We start from the raw sequence: 16,943 nt of genomic DNA, 5'->3' as shown, positions 1-16,943 counted from the left end.
CATCTCATCACTCTTCATTTCTGTTTATTACCTTCTAATCTCATCTCACAACATATCACTTGTATGTGTATATCTCATCGAATCGTACTACATCTCCATCTCTATGATTACATATCTAGCTCTTGTCCTTATCTTTCTTGCCTCATCTCACTAAATCTGTATTGCTTGTGTACATCCATTCTGTCATCTTCTTGCATCTTGAGCTCTCTGCAAAAGTTTGACATGTCACCGGTTGAACACGGATCTAAGGTATTGCCGGATTTGGGGCAGCCACAGATGACGAAGTAGGTGGGGTCAGCCTGAGAAGTGACAAAAGCATGATTTGGAGTCTCGGCAACATATGGGGTAAGGACATTGCGCATTTGAGAGAATATGCAGATGCAGGTAAGAGATCCTGCAAAGTTTAAAGAGAAGCAGAGAGACAGCCCTAGATCAATAATAACACCAAGGTTACAGATGTTCTTAGTGAGCGTAATATCAGAAGTCTGTAAGAGAATACTGGGAGGTGGATCAATACCAAAGATGGAACCGCCATGTGGGGAGGGGCGTCGGACGCAGACGCACGGTAGCAGCAGCAGGGTGCACCAGTGGTAACACTTGTGCCTCGCAGCAAAAAGGGGCCTGGGTTCGATGCCTGACTTACGCGTTTTTCCGTGGGAAGTCTGTATGGTATCCCCCCTCTTCTACATGTGTTTCCTCTGGTTTCCTCCCATAGCTAAAATAACCCACACAAGGTAACTGGTATTGGCCAAACATCCCAAAGCGAAACAATGATAAAAAAAATTACTCAATTATGATTACACACAGCAAGCGCCGCCCCCTATTGCAAAAACTTGGCAGTACCCCCCTGAAAATCTTGAAACTAGGTGACACTTTCCTGAGCAAACAAGAAAAATTATACCACATACTTACCTACAACTGTAGCACTCTCCCCAACGTCCCTACCTCTCTAGCCTCACACCTCAGTCAATCCTTTATTCTCTTCCCTGGATTTATGTCCAACCAACGTTGCAGTAAATGTAGAGTGGTTGTGATTGTTGTAGTAATCTATCACTACAGTACACTCACTGTCAATGCAAGGTTGTGATTGTTGCAGTAGTGTATTACCGCAGTACACTGTCAAAACGAGGTTATGGTTGTTGTAGTAATGTATCACCACATTACACTCACCGTCAATGTGAGGTTGTGGTAGTTGCAGTAGTGTATCACCACAGTACACTCACTGTTAATGCGAGGTTGTGGTTCTTATAGTAATGTATCACCACAGTACACTCACAGTCAATGCGAGCTTGTGGTTGTCAGGGCGGCTTTTCACTGTACCATCTACCTGACGTGTGATGTTATTTTTTGTTAGAATTATTTTAAATGTTCCTCGTTTTTATTTATGCTACATACAATGACATGTGTGGCATTTTAAGATGCTTTATAAATGTAGACGCTAAACACTGGAAATTTTATTGATGAAACCTCTCTCTAGGCATTGAATCGACAGTTATTGTTGGGACAGTTAATTACCAAACGCATGAAAAAACACTCAAGCAATCTGTACGACTGCATGATTAACCCATCTGTCCTATGTACCGTTATCCATAGAATCAGAATATTTATTTATCGTGGAGCATCTGATGAGCTATGAAGCTCTATTTCACATGTGTCCAGTAGGGGTGGGTCAGAACATTACAACAATACAAAAATACGATAGGAGTGCAAAGTATAGGAAAGATAAGTCACTAAAAATAAATTAATAGGAATAACGTATATTGGTACAAATTGCAAAAGTACAATTCCTGCCGAATTTTCAACACTAAATGCAAGCTTGGGCAAGGCAGTAAAACAAAGACAGTGCCAGACCACACGGAGACAACATGCAGTCCCTCAATAAAATTGCACATTCCAATTGAACTATCAATACCATCGATACATGGGTATCTAAACTAAACTAAATATTTTTCACTTCATCAGGTAAGGCCCACTGAGCTAGAAAGATATTTTTTAGAAGCGATCTGGCCACAAATGATAGCTCAACGAAGCGACTCATCATGTGTGGAAAGGAGCTAAATACTCGAAATACTCTAAACGCACGTTGATTCTAAATGTGGAAGGAAACACCGGAGGACCCGGATAAAAATCCACGCAACCACGGGGAGAACATGCAAACTCCAAATATACAGGCGTCAGGGTCGGGATCGAACCCACGACCTGCTGTATACCAGGCAAGGTAGTTAATAGCGGGTGGAGGCCCCGCACACACACACAGGCATGTAATCCAACAAATACGATTATACAGCAGTGGATTAGACTCAGTTCCTTGCCTACAACCTCTGGCAGTACCAGCATCAGTTCCAAGCAAAGCCTGACTGCTGATAAGACACTGAATGTCCAAACCAGTCCAGAGTTTTGCAAGTGTTGAACAAATGCTTCTGAAATTGTGCACTCTCAGATGGCCTTGTGGCTGATGGGATGCGTAAAAGCATATTGACTTGAAGCAGGGATGGAATTCCAGATGTAGCAGGCCAGATGTGAAGAAGCCATACCTGTTTACAAATTTACTCTGCCAGGGTGGTTTAGTGGTGCCGACGCAGAAGGAACTGGCAAGTGTGCCAAGTATCTGCAGGAACAGGGGCCACACTTGGAGAGCACACGGCGTCTCACTCGGCCAGGGCCTCACCGCAGATCGCAGAGCAAGTGTCAAGCAGCGGAGAATACTCCAGCAAGTGTTTCTCCAGTGCTCGCATTCTCTCCACAGATCACAGCAGAACACTGTAAACATGCCGTCTCTTTTACATGGAAATGAGAAGGCACTGCGCTTTTGGGATTCTGTAACAAAGGACTGGAAGTACCAAAGCCCGCTCGTGTCTGAAGGCTGAACGTTCCAGTATAAGAATATTTATTTATACTGGAGGATTTCGATGAGTGATAAAGCTCTTTCTTCAAAGATGTCCACTAGGGGCGAGTCAGAATGTTACAACAAACAATAAATAAAGACGATAGGAGTGCAAAGTATAGGAAAGGTAAATAACTGATTTAAAATATATACAAGTAAAACTGAACTATTTTCTTTCTTATCAGGTAAAGCCCACTGAGGTTATTTTTCACAAATTATAGTAGGCAGCATGGCGAGTGAAACGTACGCACAATCACACATTGCTGCGACCAAGTTACTTGCAAGCAACGTTGACAGCAGCTTTTGTTTAGATGGGACTGCTATGTGCAAAAGACACCGAGGGGGTGCGCACAGAGAACAGCCACAGCAAGCCAGTCGACGTCTCTGCGCAGCGTCGTTTGAACGTCATCACTTTGCACGATTGGGTTTCTCTGGACATCCTAGTTTGCCCTCTCACTAAAAAATACTAAAGGACGATAACATCCAAAAGCTGTACCTTTGAGAAAAAGGCTTGGAAACTGTGGGGTTTCCATAGATAAACAATCATTGTTATTAATATTATAAATAAAAACACGTATATGTGCTTGCTCACTGTCAAGTGATGAATGTGAATAGACAGAAACAAGATTCACTTTCTACTGCATCTGTACATGAAACTTGGCAGTGTTGTGTTTGGCATGGATGCGATTTCAAATGTTTTTGGAAGGATATTGTTGTTCTTCTCATTTTCATTGCTCTTTGGATTTGTGAAAAAGTGATAGCTCCTGTAACTGCTTTCAGACGTTAACGAATTTCCCCTGAAAACCGCTGACAGACACCTGTGTTCAGCTTGGCATGTGGGGTCCTTGCTGTTTGACACAACCCCACCACGACTGCTGGTTCCACATTGGCCGTAGCATCTCATATTTAAGCCACATATTCATAGCGGCTCGGTTACCAAGGACTGGGAGTGATGTCCGCTTTGATTTTGCAGCTCATGGGAAACATTGTTAGAATTGTGATTTAGTACGATTTCGGATTCGCGCCATGCTTATAGCGCAAGGACAGCCCTAAGGCACTTTTTGAGACAAACTGAAGCAGTTTCACAGTAGGAGGCGATATTGCACGTGTCATCCCAAATGAGTAATCATCGTGTAATTTATAACATTTGGCAACATGGACCATGACACTACATATCGGATTAATGACAAGGGCAGTCTGCTGGATTCCAGTCACAAACTGGTCACATTGTTATCAACACATCTTGAAGGTGAGGAATGTTGCACGTGCGACAGTTCTGCTATTGGGTGCATTTCACCTTGAGTTTGACAGCACTGCCAAGGATAATTTCACTCCAGTAAAAAATGCTGCCCACTGTTCACACGGCAATGGTCTGCATGCATTTCATTAAAAAAATATTGTCTCTCTGAAAGTAGTTGTAATACAAATACGTCAATTACTTCTTGTGTGTCCGTTTTGCAAGTGCATCCATCACACCTGCGGAAGGATCACATCACTTCCCTGCGTTGTGCAACCATGGCTATATTTTGGCAATGTGCATAAATGGCGGTCGACCCAAACCTGTCGATCAAGGACGATCTAAACTGCATCCCGCGGCCACGTCTGGGATCCTGAAAGCCGTTGTAGAACCACGCGCAAACTCTGCATGACACGAGCACGTGGGCTTCAAGCAACAAGTCCCACAAAATGTCTGATCCCCAACCCCACCACCACACTGCCTGGCTTCCAACTTCGATAGGCAACGCTTAACCGAACCAGCACAAACAACCAATGCACAAGTGGTAAAAAAAAAAATCAAAGACTCACCTGTGTGCAACTCTGGTGCTAAACTCCAAACCATTGACTATAACTCCACACTGCCCCAAGTATACATGTGATGGCAGTGGGTGATTCTGCAATTCTACCAACTCTCAAACCATTAATTGAATGGCAAAATCATTCACAAATGATCATCTGATGGTTGCTCTATATAGGCCATAGAAAAAAAGAAGACATGGCGATTTAAAACTGTATCAAAGAAGTGAATTTGGCGCACAACAAAAACGTACCAGAGTCGTCTTAAATTTCCACGATGGTGCCAACAGCATCAGCCACAACTCTGATGTAAGGAGCAAGAAAATGAACGCAGTTCCTCTCCTTGGCTCGACCGCAATGCCAATCTGTTAAAGTATTTTTAGTAGCCGGTCACGTGACTTCCCCTTAATGATGGTGCGGGCAATCGCCTGCCTGCCATTGAGTCCTGCGGTGTGCTGGCGCCCCCGACAAGCACAAGTTACTGTGTCGTGCCCACACTGTGGGTTCACATGAGCAGGTCTGAGTTCACGAGCTGTGCCGATGCAGAGGATTTCAGAGTTCGGGTATGTACAGCATACACGTTACCCTCTTATTTAAGCAATGGCTTGGCTTTGGCTCAAGTGAGCAGGCTCAAAACTATGGTTAAGTTGAATCACTATGGATCTGAGCATAATCCGAGCCAAGCTCAGAATATCCATGAGCCGGGTCTGAGCCAGGCCTGAGCCAAGCCATGGCCGAGCCAATCAGTAAAAGATAAAAAAGTATTGAAGAGTACTTCCCTGGGTGAATAAATGCTCCTTAAAAATGTTACGATCGGGAGGTGATCAAGGCTAATGCGGTTGATGCCACCACACGTCACCATTGCCTTCTTCCCTCTTGCTTTATAGGACAGTTGTAAAGTTGACAGCTGCTCCCCAAGGTCCACTCTCAAGAGTATCTTACCATCTGGCGATAATGTCTGCCCCCTCCAGTGCCCTTCTTGGTGGCCTGCCCTCCTGCAACCTGCACGTGTATTCCTAGCATGGCAACTTCAATTATTCTACATGCTTCATAAATCCCCTGCCGGACGAGGGCCTCCTTATATTGTGTGGGTTGTGGTGGTTACGTGACCACACTTCAACACGGTAGTCAGTGCGGGTTAGTTTAAGGAAGATGGACCCATGGCCTGTTCAGATATCATTCACCGTTGATGTTAACCATGGCAGGGAAGTAAACTTGTGTTTAATTAAGGGTGTGCATTGGTAACACTCGGACCTTGCAGCAGGAAGCCCCTGGGTCAGATTCCTGAGCGTTTGTATGTTCACCCACTATTTTACATGGATTTCCTATGGATTCTCCAGTTTCCTTCCATAGCTAAAAAAAAGCCCATTGGAACTGGTATTGGCCAAACATCTCAATGCTGGAAAATTACCTGCAAATTATTTAATTGGGACTACACACTGTAGCAACATTGTCCACTAATGCGAAAAAACTGGGCAGGATCCTCCAGAAAAAGAGTCTATCGACTGAATGAGGCCTTCCTCGGTAAACAAGCAGAATAATTACAAAAAATACCTGGTGAGTGAAAAAACTGTTTTCAATACACACATACCATTTTTGCAGTGGCCAAAATTATTTTACTGGAGAAAATTACCCTTGCTATGAGGCAAATTGTGCCACTCAGCCCACTCCGTATTGCTGTTCTGGCTCTGCTCTGATATTGTTGTTCTTTATTTTATAGCTATGTTTGCGATGAGCTTCAGACTTGTGTGATACTTTAAGTGAGAGGTATCAGGATTTTTAGTTGAGTAGCGATTTGCAAAGGTGTAGTTTGTTGGCTACTTCATTTAATGTCATTCTTGATCGTATTTTCTAAAACTGTAAAAGGTAAAAGACAGCAAAACATTCGGCAATCACAATAGGTCAATTAATCTTGAAAGACGAGTACGTGGGGAAGGCAGGTTTGTACAATATAACTTTAGCTGGTGCACTGCAGATTTTGTTTTTGGTGAGAATGCATATTGGAGAATTAATGTGTGTAAATCAAGCCGATGGTAGCTGTTAAGAACAGGGCTAATGCCTCTTTAGCACAGGTGTCAGTAGGAAGTGTGAATGTAAGGATGCTGGAAGACTTTGCATGTAGTAATATGGATAACGCAGTTGGTTGTGAGAATGTATTTTCGTGACAAACTGCGAGCAGGGGTCCATGTTGGACTATATAACACCCTGGAAGAAGAGAGGCCAGCTTGAATAGCAGTGTGCCAACAGTTGCCAAAACAACCAATTTTTCTTCAAGGTGTTCATGACCAAGTCCAACCTGGTCTCTGCTAAGGCCATACAACTGATACTGCCCTTTTTAGGAGATTATCTTCTATTTAGGATTCATATTGCGCCCTTTCAAGATTGTCTCCTCGTGAATTCAGACCATGCCCGCTTAACCTCGTGGATCTCCGAGAACGCACTGCCGCTATTCACACCACTGAGCCGCCCCAGCCTCCGTGAACACCTTAAATACTATTGGATCATTCTACGTCAACTCCAACAAAATTCTGGGAGATTCCCACATCAAGCTTTGGATTTTATGTTGTTGTAGTGGAAGATACGGATAAGATATACTATACCAAATAATTAAGATACTCTTCGGTTCTTTCGGTAAAGTCACGTAGGTATAAAATTTAATAAATCACGTTTCGGGCGCAACACAAGCATCCGTCATCAGGTGGGAAAGCATGGTCTGCTTCTGAGGCAGATCAAATAATTAAGCTCAGTGAAGAATTTTCACTCAGCACTCACCTTTAGCAGGCCGAAGTTCTTGCATTGGCTAGCAGCAACATCACTAAAGTGACTGACCAGCCTCATACCTGGGAGGCTCTCGTAAATGTAGCCGATTACAACTTTGATAAAAGCATGAACAGTGATAGGAACATGCCACAACGAGTCACTGACAAGAGAGATACTCATGTACTGGACTTTGTCCTATTTGAGATATTGGCCTGTAAATGGGTGAAGGGTGACCTATCAGTTGTTCCAGTGAGGTCCCTCGATTACATCTTGGACAATGAATCAGTAGTTTTCACTAAGGCTGTGGCATCTGTACGACTGACCTCGCAAGAACAGAGGAAGGGTGGCTTGCGACATTTTGACTTATCATGACCAGGTTGCACCCACGGTCAGAATGATCCCACTGGTTAAGTGTGCCGATGTCCTCATCCCCAAGTCAGCTTGTGTGGATCTGGACATCAGGTCGTCACAGAAAGCTTCACGACCCGGACATTTATCACATCGATGCTTCATTCAGTTCCTGCCGATACTGCTTCAGCTGCGCAGCTGTACCACGACACCAAACCTCGTCCGCATTTCTTCCACGAATAAAAATCACTGTGAGCAATACTTCAGCCCAGTATCTGTGGGTTTTTAAAGATTACCAGGCAAACTCATCATATTACCTGTGGATACTATCACAGACAAAATAAGTTATAGTCGCTCATATGATGAGAACTTCTCTCTTACTCAAATTGTATCATCCACCAAAAGTGCCACTCACATCAGAGATGCACAGCAATTCCATTGCAAAATTGGTTCAAAACTCACTCTTGATATACTGTTGCCCCATGACGTGATTTATCATATCTCCGCACCATTTGTTAATTAAATGCAAACACAATACAATTGGATTTCAATATCATTGAAGAGGCTTTTATATCCCTAAGACTTGCTTAATGCGACCAAGATGACATGTGTAACCTTTATGAGCCCTAAGGTTTTTTCCAAATTGTATCCTTGTGCAATATCATACGGCTCCACTGACGAAAATGTTACAGCCTATAGATATAAATTAAAGTACAGTATATGTATATCTATAGGTCCATGCCTCGTATCTTTACGTTGTTGTATATTCCTGCATGTTTAGATATCTGTCTATACGTCTTTATATGTCCATACATCTATCCATGTCTGTTTACGTGTATATTTGTACATCTTCGTCTTTCTATCCGTAAGTTAATGTTTTGTATACCTCCATGTCTGTATTTTAGATGGCTGTTGGTATGTCTATATGGTTGTCTTTGTCTGCTTGTCTCTACGCATGTCTCTTATCTGTGCTGGCTGTAAGGAACCCCGCATGTCAGCGAGGGTGAGGAGCCGAGTCGCCTCGCGTCTTCCCGGAACTCCCCCCACTCCATAGACACGAGGCGGCCAAGTGGCCCCTCAGCCAGATAGGATTTGGTGATGGAGATCTTGGTGGTGTAATTGACGGTATTGGTGGTCATGTGGCAGTAATGTAGTTGTGATGATTATCGTGATGTGGTAAAGTGGAGATGTGGCGGCGATGATGTGGCGGTGTTGGTGGTAATGATTGTGTTCATGGTGTTGCGGTAATTATGTGATGCGGTAGTGGTGATGGTTGTGGGGGTGTTGAGACGCGGGTGTACGCGTCACGCAGGGAGAGGTGATAACGCAGCCGCCGCTCCCTTTGCCACCTGCGGCCCACGTCAGGCGGCGTTGGAAGTCGCCTCGCCAGCCCTGGCGACTGTCTTACAGCAGCGCGACGCGCGAGCTCCTTTTCAGGCGCGAACGAGAGGCTTGTAGAACCGCGCTCCGCCTCTGGAGCCGCCGCGCAGAGCGCTCACCTCTCACGCCGTTGCCTCTCACGCCACAGTCTCCTCCGCCTCCTCCTTCTCACGCCAATCGCCGCCGCCGCCTTCTCGCCTGTCGCCGCGCCGTATCGCAGCAGGTAGTGAGTGGAGAGAGGCCGCGGGCGGGGTCACGTGCTGCGGGCGGACACGAGGGGCGCCATCTTGCCGAGGGGAAGCCGCCAGCGTTCACCAGTCGCGCGTTGCGGGTTGGTGACGTGTGCGAGAGGCAGCCTTCCCCTAGAAACATGGCCACCGGGACCCCGCCCCGCGCAACCGACGTGTAAACACAGCGGCCATCTTATCTGGGGGAGAAACGCTTTTTAATTAGAATCTTTGTTGATACAGAACTGGGGGGAATCCGATGAGATGTGCAGCTCTTTTTCAAAGATGTCCAGTAGGGGCGGGTCAGAAAGTTACAATACAAAACACGATAGAAGTGAAAAATATAAGAAAGGTAAAGAAATAAATCTAAAATAAACAACTGGATGTATTTTATCAGGCAAAGCCCAGAGATATACTTTTTTTCAGAAGCGACCTGGCAACAAATGATAACTGAACGAAGTGGATTCTCTTGTGGAAATTCATAGCAGCCAAACACTTTCAATAAGCCGTCAACAACACATAGGAAATTCGAAAGTAGTTATTTGCGCATAGTATTTGCATATGTAGTATATTACGCCGTGCTTATACTTGTACAATACACACGCAAAATGTGTAATCAAATCGCAAAAGACAACACGAATGTCAGCACGCTGTGCATGTCAACATGGCGTGACCACTTGTATTGGGTGCACCACAGCCGCGGTGAGACAGAGTGGGTATTACAATACGACCAATTCCAGGGAAGGAGACCAATTCCCTCGAGAGCTCCCTCCGCCAGCAGTGGTGCGAATGAAAAAATTGCCTTCAACTTTGAACTGAACAGTATGTACGTACATGTTGAATTTATTTCGCACCGTACGTAGCCAACCGTGCTCATCGGCGAGGGAACTGCAGGGCAACCACCGGTTCTTGACTTTTGGAACTGAAAAAGCTTTATCTGATAATAAAAATAGCTTAGTTTTATTTGTATATATTTAAGTGCTTTGTTTACCTTTTCTCTACTTTGCACTCATTATGTTTTTGTGTTGTAACGTTCTGCTCTGCCCCTCCTGGACATCTATGAAAATAGCTTTAAAGCTCATCGGATTCCTCCAGTGTAAACATTACTTTGGTTCTGGAAACCGGTAATCAACTTTGAAACTCGAGTTCACAACTGCTCGGTTTTATCGTGACCACGTGCCCAGCCCCCCCCTCTCTCGCGGGCGCGATGACGTGACGTCATCACGCGGTGGCGTGCCGTCATCACGCGGTGCGAGGTAAGGACGCGATGGCCGCGCTTGAGGGATCGGGCTCCGCTTTTTCCTCCCCTCGTCTCCTTGCTGCTGCCGCTGCTCCCTCCCACCCGTTGCTGTTCCCGCTCCCTGCGCCGCTGTCCTCGCACGCGTGAGCTGCCCCGCTCGCTGTGGCGCTGCGGGGGAGATGTGCGTTGTCTGTACTCGAGTTTGGTGTCGTGGTGGTGTAGCCGCCGCGCCGTTGCTATGGTAACGGACGGCGTTTACATTACCTCGGGGAGTGGGAGAGTGAGAGGGCGTGAGGGAGAGTGAGGGAGTGGGTGAGCGTGAGGGAGTGAGAGAGCGTGAGGGAGTGGGAGAGCGTGAGGGAGTGAGAGAGTGATAGGGAGTGAGTCAGTGAGAGGGTGGGTGAGCGTGAATGAGTGAGTGAGGTCTTGTGAAAGAATGAGTACGCGTGAGGGAGCGTGAGTGGAGGGAGTGTAAGAGAGTGAGGGTGAAGGAGTGATTGAGCATCAGGGATGAGCGTGGGTGAGGAGGCTCGTGAAGGAACCTACTGGGCAGTTAGAGGCAGTCGCCCTACAAACAACAGCGGAGGGCAGAGGAGCGACGCTCACAGCGACGAGCGAAGCGCCGGGCGACTAAAATACAGCAAGTTGGCACAGTAGGGAGCGCAGATTATGCATCTGGGTTTGTCCCGTGCTCTGTCAGCGAGTCTTAGACACTCCAGGTGGCCTCAAAGTGTATGTAGCCTGGCACAAGCGATATAGTGCGTCACCGCCACTTAGTGGCGAACGGCGATTGTTTTTGGGAGTGGGCTCGAGTAATTGGAAGGCAAGCTCATTAACAACCCTAGGAGGTTGCTAGACTTATGTGCAGCCCATAGGCTTGTAATCACAAATACGCTGTTCCGGAATCGGCGCATCCACACAACATCATGGATGCACGCAGGGTCCAATCAAGAACATCTGCATTGATGGAAGCTGATCTGCCTACTGACCATTGGCTTGTCATCCGTAAGATATGCCTGACTCTACCCAATGTATTGTTGTTGAGTCTGACACTGGAGGTTAGCCAGGTCCTTGTTACGATAATTATATATATATAATTATATATATATATAATTATATATGTGTTATGTCCAGAGCCACTAAGCGATCCTTGCAATTGCAAAGGGCCCCGTGGCCAGCAGAGGGCCCCCTAGAGTCACTGCTAGCTCGTGGGTGAAAAAAATCATACATCAAAGGGGCCTCAAACCAAATTTTGCTTAGGGCCCCCAAAGGTCTAGGGCCGGTTCTGGTTATGTCTATTTAACCTGCAGTGTAACAAATGACACTTGGCGAGCAATCTTTTTTAGTCCTTTCATATTTGGCCAAACATTGTTGCATTATCTTATTGATAAAGAGCAATGGAGGGGAAAATATTTAATTTCACGGCTAATATACAGTATAGCAATAATAATTTGGGTGAACCAATATTTTACATGTTTATTTTTTTAAATTTATTTTTACTGGAATATGTGTTTAGTTTGTTGACCTGCACCGATTAGAACGGTTGGCTACGTACAGTGCGAATTAAGTTCAACATACATACGTAAATATTAAATAATTTACACCATCCTTCAATATCGCTTTTGTAGTAATAATTATTAGAGAGGTGTATAGAGCAGTCATAGTTGTAGCAACTACTGTCTTAACCTGATTCATTTAATCATTGAGGCTGATTGGTAAAACAATGCAGATAGTAGCCATACTGGGAGAGCATGCAGACCCCGTGCTGCAGCTCATTGCTGGAGTGATCCAACCATTGCTTCCATGCAATTAGGTATAATATTGAGCATGCAGGACTCCAGGCCCTTATATACACAGAGATGTGACCTTCTGATGTTGATGGCGTTTTTATGTTCAGCATGGATGCAAGCAGCAGGAGTGCCCCGCTTTCCAGGCAGCCTGGATCAGCTCGTGTGTGGATTGTGGATGACCGTAGCGGGAGCGCTGGGGAGGTGAATCCAGATCCACTCTGTGCTGCGTCACTGGAGCCCGTGGAGGCGGCCGTGGAGTGCCTTACGCCTACACACCTGGTGAGAAGGTGCCCGGTCACGCGTATTTATCGCTGTCCCTTTCACAGGCTTAATAAACCACTCCAATTTAGTGCTCAGCACTTATTATTCTACGTATTTACCCAGGGAGGCCCCATTGAGCCTCAATACTTTTTCAGGACATTCCTACCAAGTTTTCTCAGCAGATGGCAAAGTTGCTATGTGTAATTGAAATTGGGTAATTTGTAGGAATATTTTCAGCCTCGGGGTGTTTCTTTAGGTTTGGGAAGGAACTGGAGACCCTGGAAAAAAATTATGAAGAACAGGGAGAGAACATAAAAACTCCATACAGAAATTCGCCTGAGTGGGAATGTGAACCCAGGTTAATTTTACTGTGAGGCATACTCGTCACCACTGCACTGCCCTACTCCCAGTTTTGTTGTAGTTTTGCAAAGTACCGTATTTTCCCGCATATAGCCCGCATACGCATATAACCCGCAGACGCATATACTCTGCAAAAATAGTGTTTTGTGTAAAACATTTCGGATAGCCCGCACCTCCATATACCACGCATGCATTCATATCTTTAACGTCGTTACCGCAGCTTAATATTAATACAAAGTTTACATTTGTAATACATTCCACTATCAATTGTTAACATTAAAAGCATAATGTGCACAAAGAAAACAAACTAACCGGAAACGAGTGAACTTAAAAACGTAAATAAGTAACAAGTAAATATGCAATAAATAAGTAACACATAACTGGTAGTTAAGTAAGCGTACTGTTAGGCTTACCAGCATTTGAGCTCATCATATTTCAGCTACTGGACCGGTAGTTACCCCTGTACAGTTTTAGCACTGGTAGATTGTGCACTGCGCAGACAATAGCGGCACTACGGTAACGCTATTGCCTCTTGGCAACAAAGCCATTGGAAGTTTGAAACAAAGCTCATGGTCACGACTGTATAGTGCTCAGCTGTAAGCAGCGGCCTAAGGGACTCAGCAATTATGATTCCGCGTCTGGTAGACGCTTGTTAAGGCCATTTCCATTGTGCAATCCATAGCCTCAGCTGAAACTTTCGCACACCCCTACAGCCACTGAAAGTATTACCGTAGTTTACGGGCAAATGTAAACATTGTACAAACAATTCGAATCATTTAAAACCCTGATAACATTTGCAATGTTTGTATTAGTGGTTTATTCAGCAGTGCTTTAGTCAAAGTTTACTGTTGCATAGTGGATAGTCCTACCATGAACAAATTAAACGAGTTATGACATGTCACACGTGTAAAATATTTTTGGGATAGCCCGTACCTCCATTTACCCAGCAGGATCTTGTTTTATTTGTAAAAGTGGTATACCCTGCGGGTTATATGTGAGAAAATACGGTATTGTTGATAGCCGCCTCTCTTGTTTTAAGTGGAGTTCCTGTTGGGAAGTCCAGTCATTATTTATATTAATTTATTTCCCACAAAAACAATATTTAGTTTTTAAGGAATAGTTCTCATTAGTTAAACAGATAAGTATATTAATTGGTTAACGCTATCTTTGCAGAAAATGGTTTATACACCATGAATATAATCTTCTATAACTTATGTGCCCTAGTTCTGTGTCGTGTATGTGTGTGCGAGTCTGTGTGTATGGAGAGCACTGGCTCAGTAGTTTACACACTGTGCTGACATCTTTGATAACCAAGTTTAATTCTTGGTCATGAGAAACAACTGTCAATTGGTGTCTGTAGGTGACCATGCCCCCCCACTTAATGCAATTTTAAATCAGTGAAGTAGCAATGTGTCCGCGTCAACAATAGGTAAAACATAGTCTTGCAAATCTGATGCTGGCCTCACCTTTCTGTTGTGATGGCTTTAATAAAGAGGCACTGGCTGGCATCGCAAGCCATATGGATAAACTAGCCTCTGCCATGAGAATGTGTTAACATCTTGCCACATTTCCAGGAGATCGTGGGTTCGATTCCGACCCTGACGTCTGTATATTTTAAGTTTGCATGGTCTTCCTGTGGTTGCATCGATTTTTCTCCTGGTTCTCCGGTTTTTCCTTACACATTTAGAAACATGCATTTTGAGTATTTGGCTGCTATAAATGTCCACATGATAAGCCACTTCATTGGGCTATCATTTGTGGCCAGGTCGCTTCTTAAAAAGAGCTATATAGTTCAGTGGGCCTTACCTGGTAAAATAAAAAAAAATGTTAATAGTTACTTAATTTCCAAAATTGCTTCAGGGCTGCCAACACAGAAGGTTATCTGTACCATTTCTTTGTTGAACACCTTCAACACCACACTTCATTTTCAACAGTGCTTCCCTGAATCGATGAAACAAAAATGACGAATATCTTCCCAATGTTTGAGAATATGTGTACAGCCATGCGTTGCACATAACCTGCTCACCAATGTAGGAACGTGTATGAAAATGGAATTTCCATCATTGGCCCCACTGATTCAGGATTGGCAATGGAGGTGAGCAACCAATGATTTTAGAAGGGGGACTATTAAAATAATTATGAAAATCCAAATGTTCTTAGTTGATTACACCAGTATTTTACAGCACTAGATGTAGAAATGCTGAGATACACTCGAAACATGCCCTCTCAGTTTAGCTCACCAAAACAAACTTAAACAGGAATTCTGCAGCAATTATCAAAGTGTTATTACAGCATTTTAAATGCTTTATAATGTCTCGATGCTCAAAGAGCCAAGTGTTAAAAAGCACTCGGATTTATGTTGCTCCCTGGGCGAAGTACGCAGGGAGCAGCCTTAAAAGCCCTAACGCAATGTGCTCTACATCAGCCAATGAGAGCATATTGTTATATCTCTTACCTCATCCTACCGCAGCCCCCCCCCCGCATCAATTATTCAGCATGGTGTGGGTTATTGTCCTAGTAATTTAGAAGGGTGTCCTCTCTATATCCGGACACTCCTTGACCCGGTAATTGTAGGCATGACCTCAGGGATTTATGGAAACGGTGTGATGTTGAAGAATTGCCTGGAGGTTCAGCGCCCTTACTCTCAGCCCCTGGTGCATTGGTTCAACCCCTGCATCAGTCCTCTATGTACAACCAAAAGCAACTACTATGTGAGAACCTGCAGCCCTGTTGTCTCCATAAAGGTGCCCCCCCGCACCTTCCTCCAGAAGTCATGATTCAGCTTCATGATTTGAGTCAATAATTTTTTTTATAGTATCATGTTTACTATGTCGATTGTGTTCACATTTTTCTCTCTATTTGTAGAGTGTTGCATGCTTCATTGGCATAATGTGTAGTGACTGTACTTGTCATTGTATGGTGCCGGGCTTGCGAAGTCACGGCCGGTAACGTCATTACGGGCAGCCCGGGTTATGGGCTGCAGTACCAAATCTAGCAGTGGTTGAGTGAGCGCTGGTTAGCGCGGAGGCACCGGCGAGCAGTGTGCGGTGCTGGCTCCCAGTGAGGGACCGAGAGGGAGCGTCAGCCAGCCAGGGTTACTCTGGGGCATGACACTGGCTGACCTGTTGTCACGTGACTGGACGATACTGGAGGGGGGCCACCTGTGGACGGGGGCCGAGGGGCAGTCACGTGGTTCCGAGGGGCTCTCGGGAACATTCGAGAAGGAGCTCGAGAAGCCTGGAAGGTGGGCGGGGCTGATGGCGGAGCCAGCCCCAGCCCGGGAGCAAATAATGAGTGCTTTGTGAGGAGCTCGGGGTTCTTCAAGTGTTGGTGTTGGACGATCCACGTCAGGGAGAAGAAGCCTCTAGCCACACGGTCCGGGACCCAGCTTGTGGTCCGGACCGGGATAGCAAACCGTGTCTAGTTCTGCCGTAGCGTGGTTAGATGAGCATTCGAGACCCGAGGGTAGTTCGTGTTACGTCTGCGACTCAGTTGGACTCACTACAAATGTAACATGAGCACATCATTTGTATGTAATTTTCATAATTTGTTTATTTATTATCACACCCACAGTTCAAAGCATATATTGTGAGCGTATTAATCAATTTAACTTTTTTAGTCAATGTATCATTGCATTCCTAGCATGGATGACCTTGCCCACAACACTAATAACTGCACACGTAAAAGCAACATGCAAGTCTAACATGCTCAATGAAGCTTATCCCATTGCCACACTTCATGGTCTCTGAATGTAACGATCCACCTAGCTTTTATACCAAAACCGATCTCATCGCTCTAGCTCAGCAGTGGCTGTCCTCTCAGGTATGTTTCATCCTTTAGCTGCCATTCCATCGTTAGGCTCGGCAGTTGGCTATCATCCCATATAGCGACACGTCCTG

At 45.0% G+C, this 16,943-nt stretch overlaps 2 protein-coding genes across 6 annotated transcripts in view; one reads left to right on the top strand and one right to left on the bottom strand.

Moving 5' to 3' along the window:
• The window catches only part of LOC144722919 (GTPase HRas), an 88,389-nt gene extending 78,852 nt beyond the window's left edge, over positions 1–9,537 (bottom strand). The window contains exon 1 of one of the 2 annotated variants that reach the window (XM_078601340.1): positions 9,286–9,537. The gene's annotated coding sequence lies outside the window, so the exon portion shown is untranslated. Of the gene's footprint in view, positions 1–4,932; positions 9,219–9,285 lie in introns of those variants that run through there. The other variant, XM_078601342.1, reaches the window with a different exon arrangement.
• A 919-nt stretch (positions 9,538–10,456) lies between these two features.
• Positions 10,457–16,943, top strand: part of LOC144722918 (leucine-rich repeat-containing protein 56-like) — a 52,846-nt gene continuing 46,359 nt past the window's right edge. For 3 of the 4 annotated variants that reach the window (XM_078601338.1, XM_078601336.1, XM_078601339.1), the window contains exons 1-2: positions 10,659–11,638; positions 12,531–12,702. In XM_078601338.1, coding sequence (XP_078457464.1) covers positions 12,532–12,702 — 171 coding nt within the window. In that variant the 5' untranslated portion in view covers positions 10,659–11,638; position 12,531. The other variant, XM_078601337.1, reaches the window with a different exon arrangement.

The sequence above is a fragment of the Lampetra planeri genome, chromosome 16 (assembly GCF_965212315.1).
Source record: "Lampetra planeri chromosome 16, kcLamPlan1.2.h2, whole genome shotgun sequence".
NCBI classification, from domain to species: domain Eukaryota; kingdom Metazoa; phylum Chordata; class Hyperoartia; order Petromyzontiformes; family Petromyzontidae; genus Lampetra; species Lampetra planeri.
Note: the sequence above shows the minus strand (reverse complement) of the source record. Positions and strands in the feature narration are given on the sequence as shown.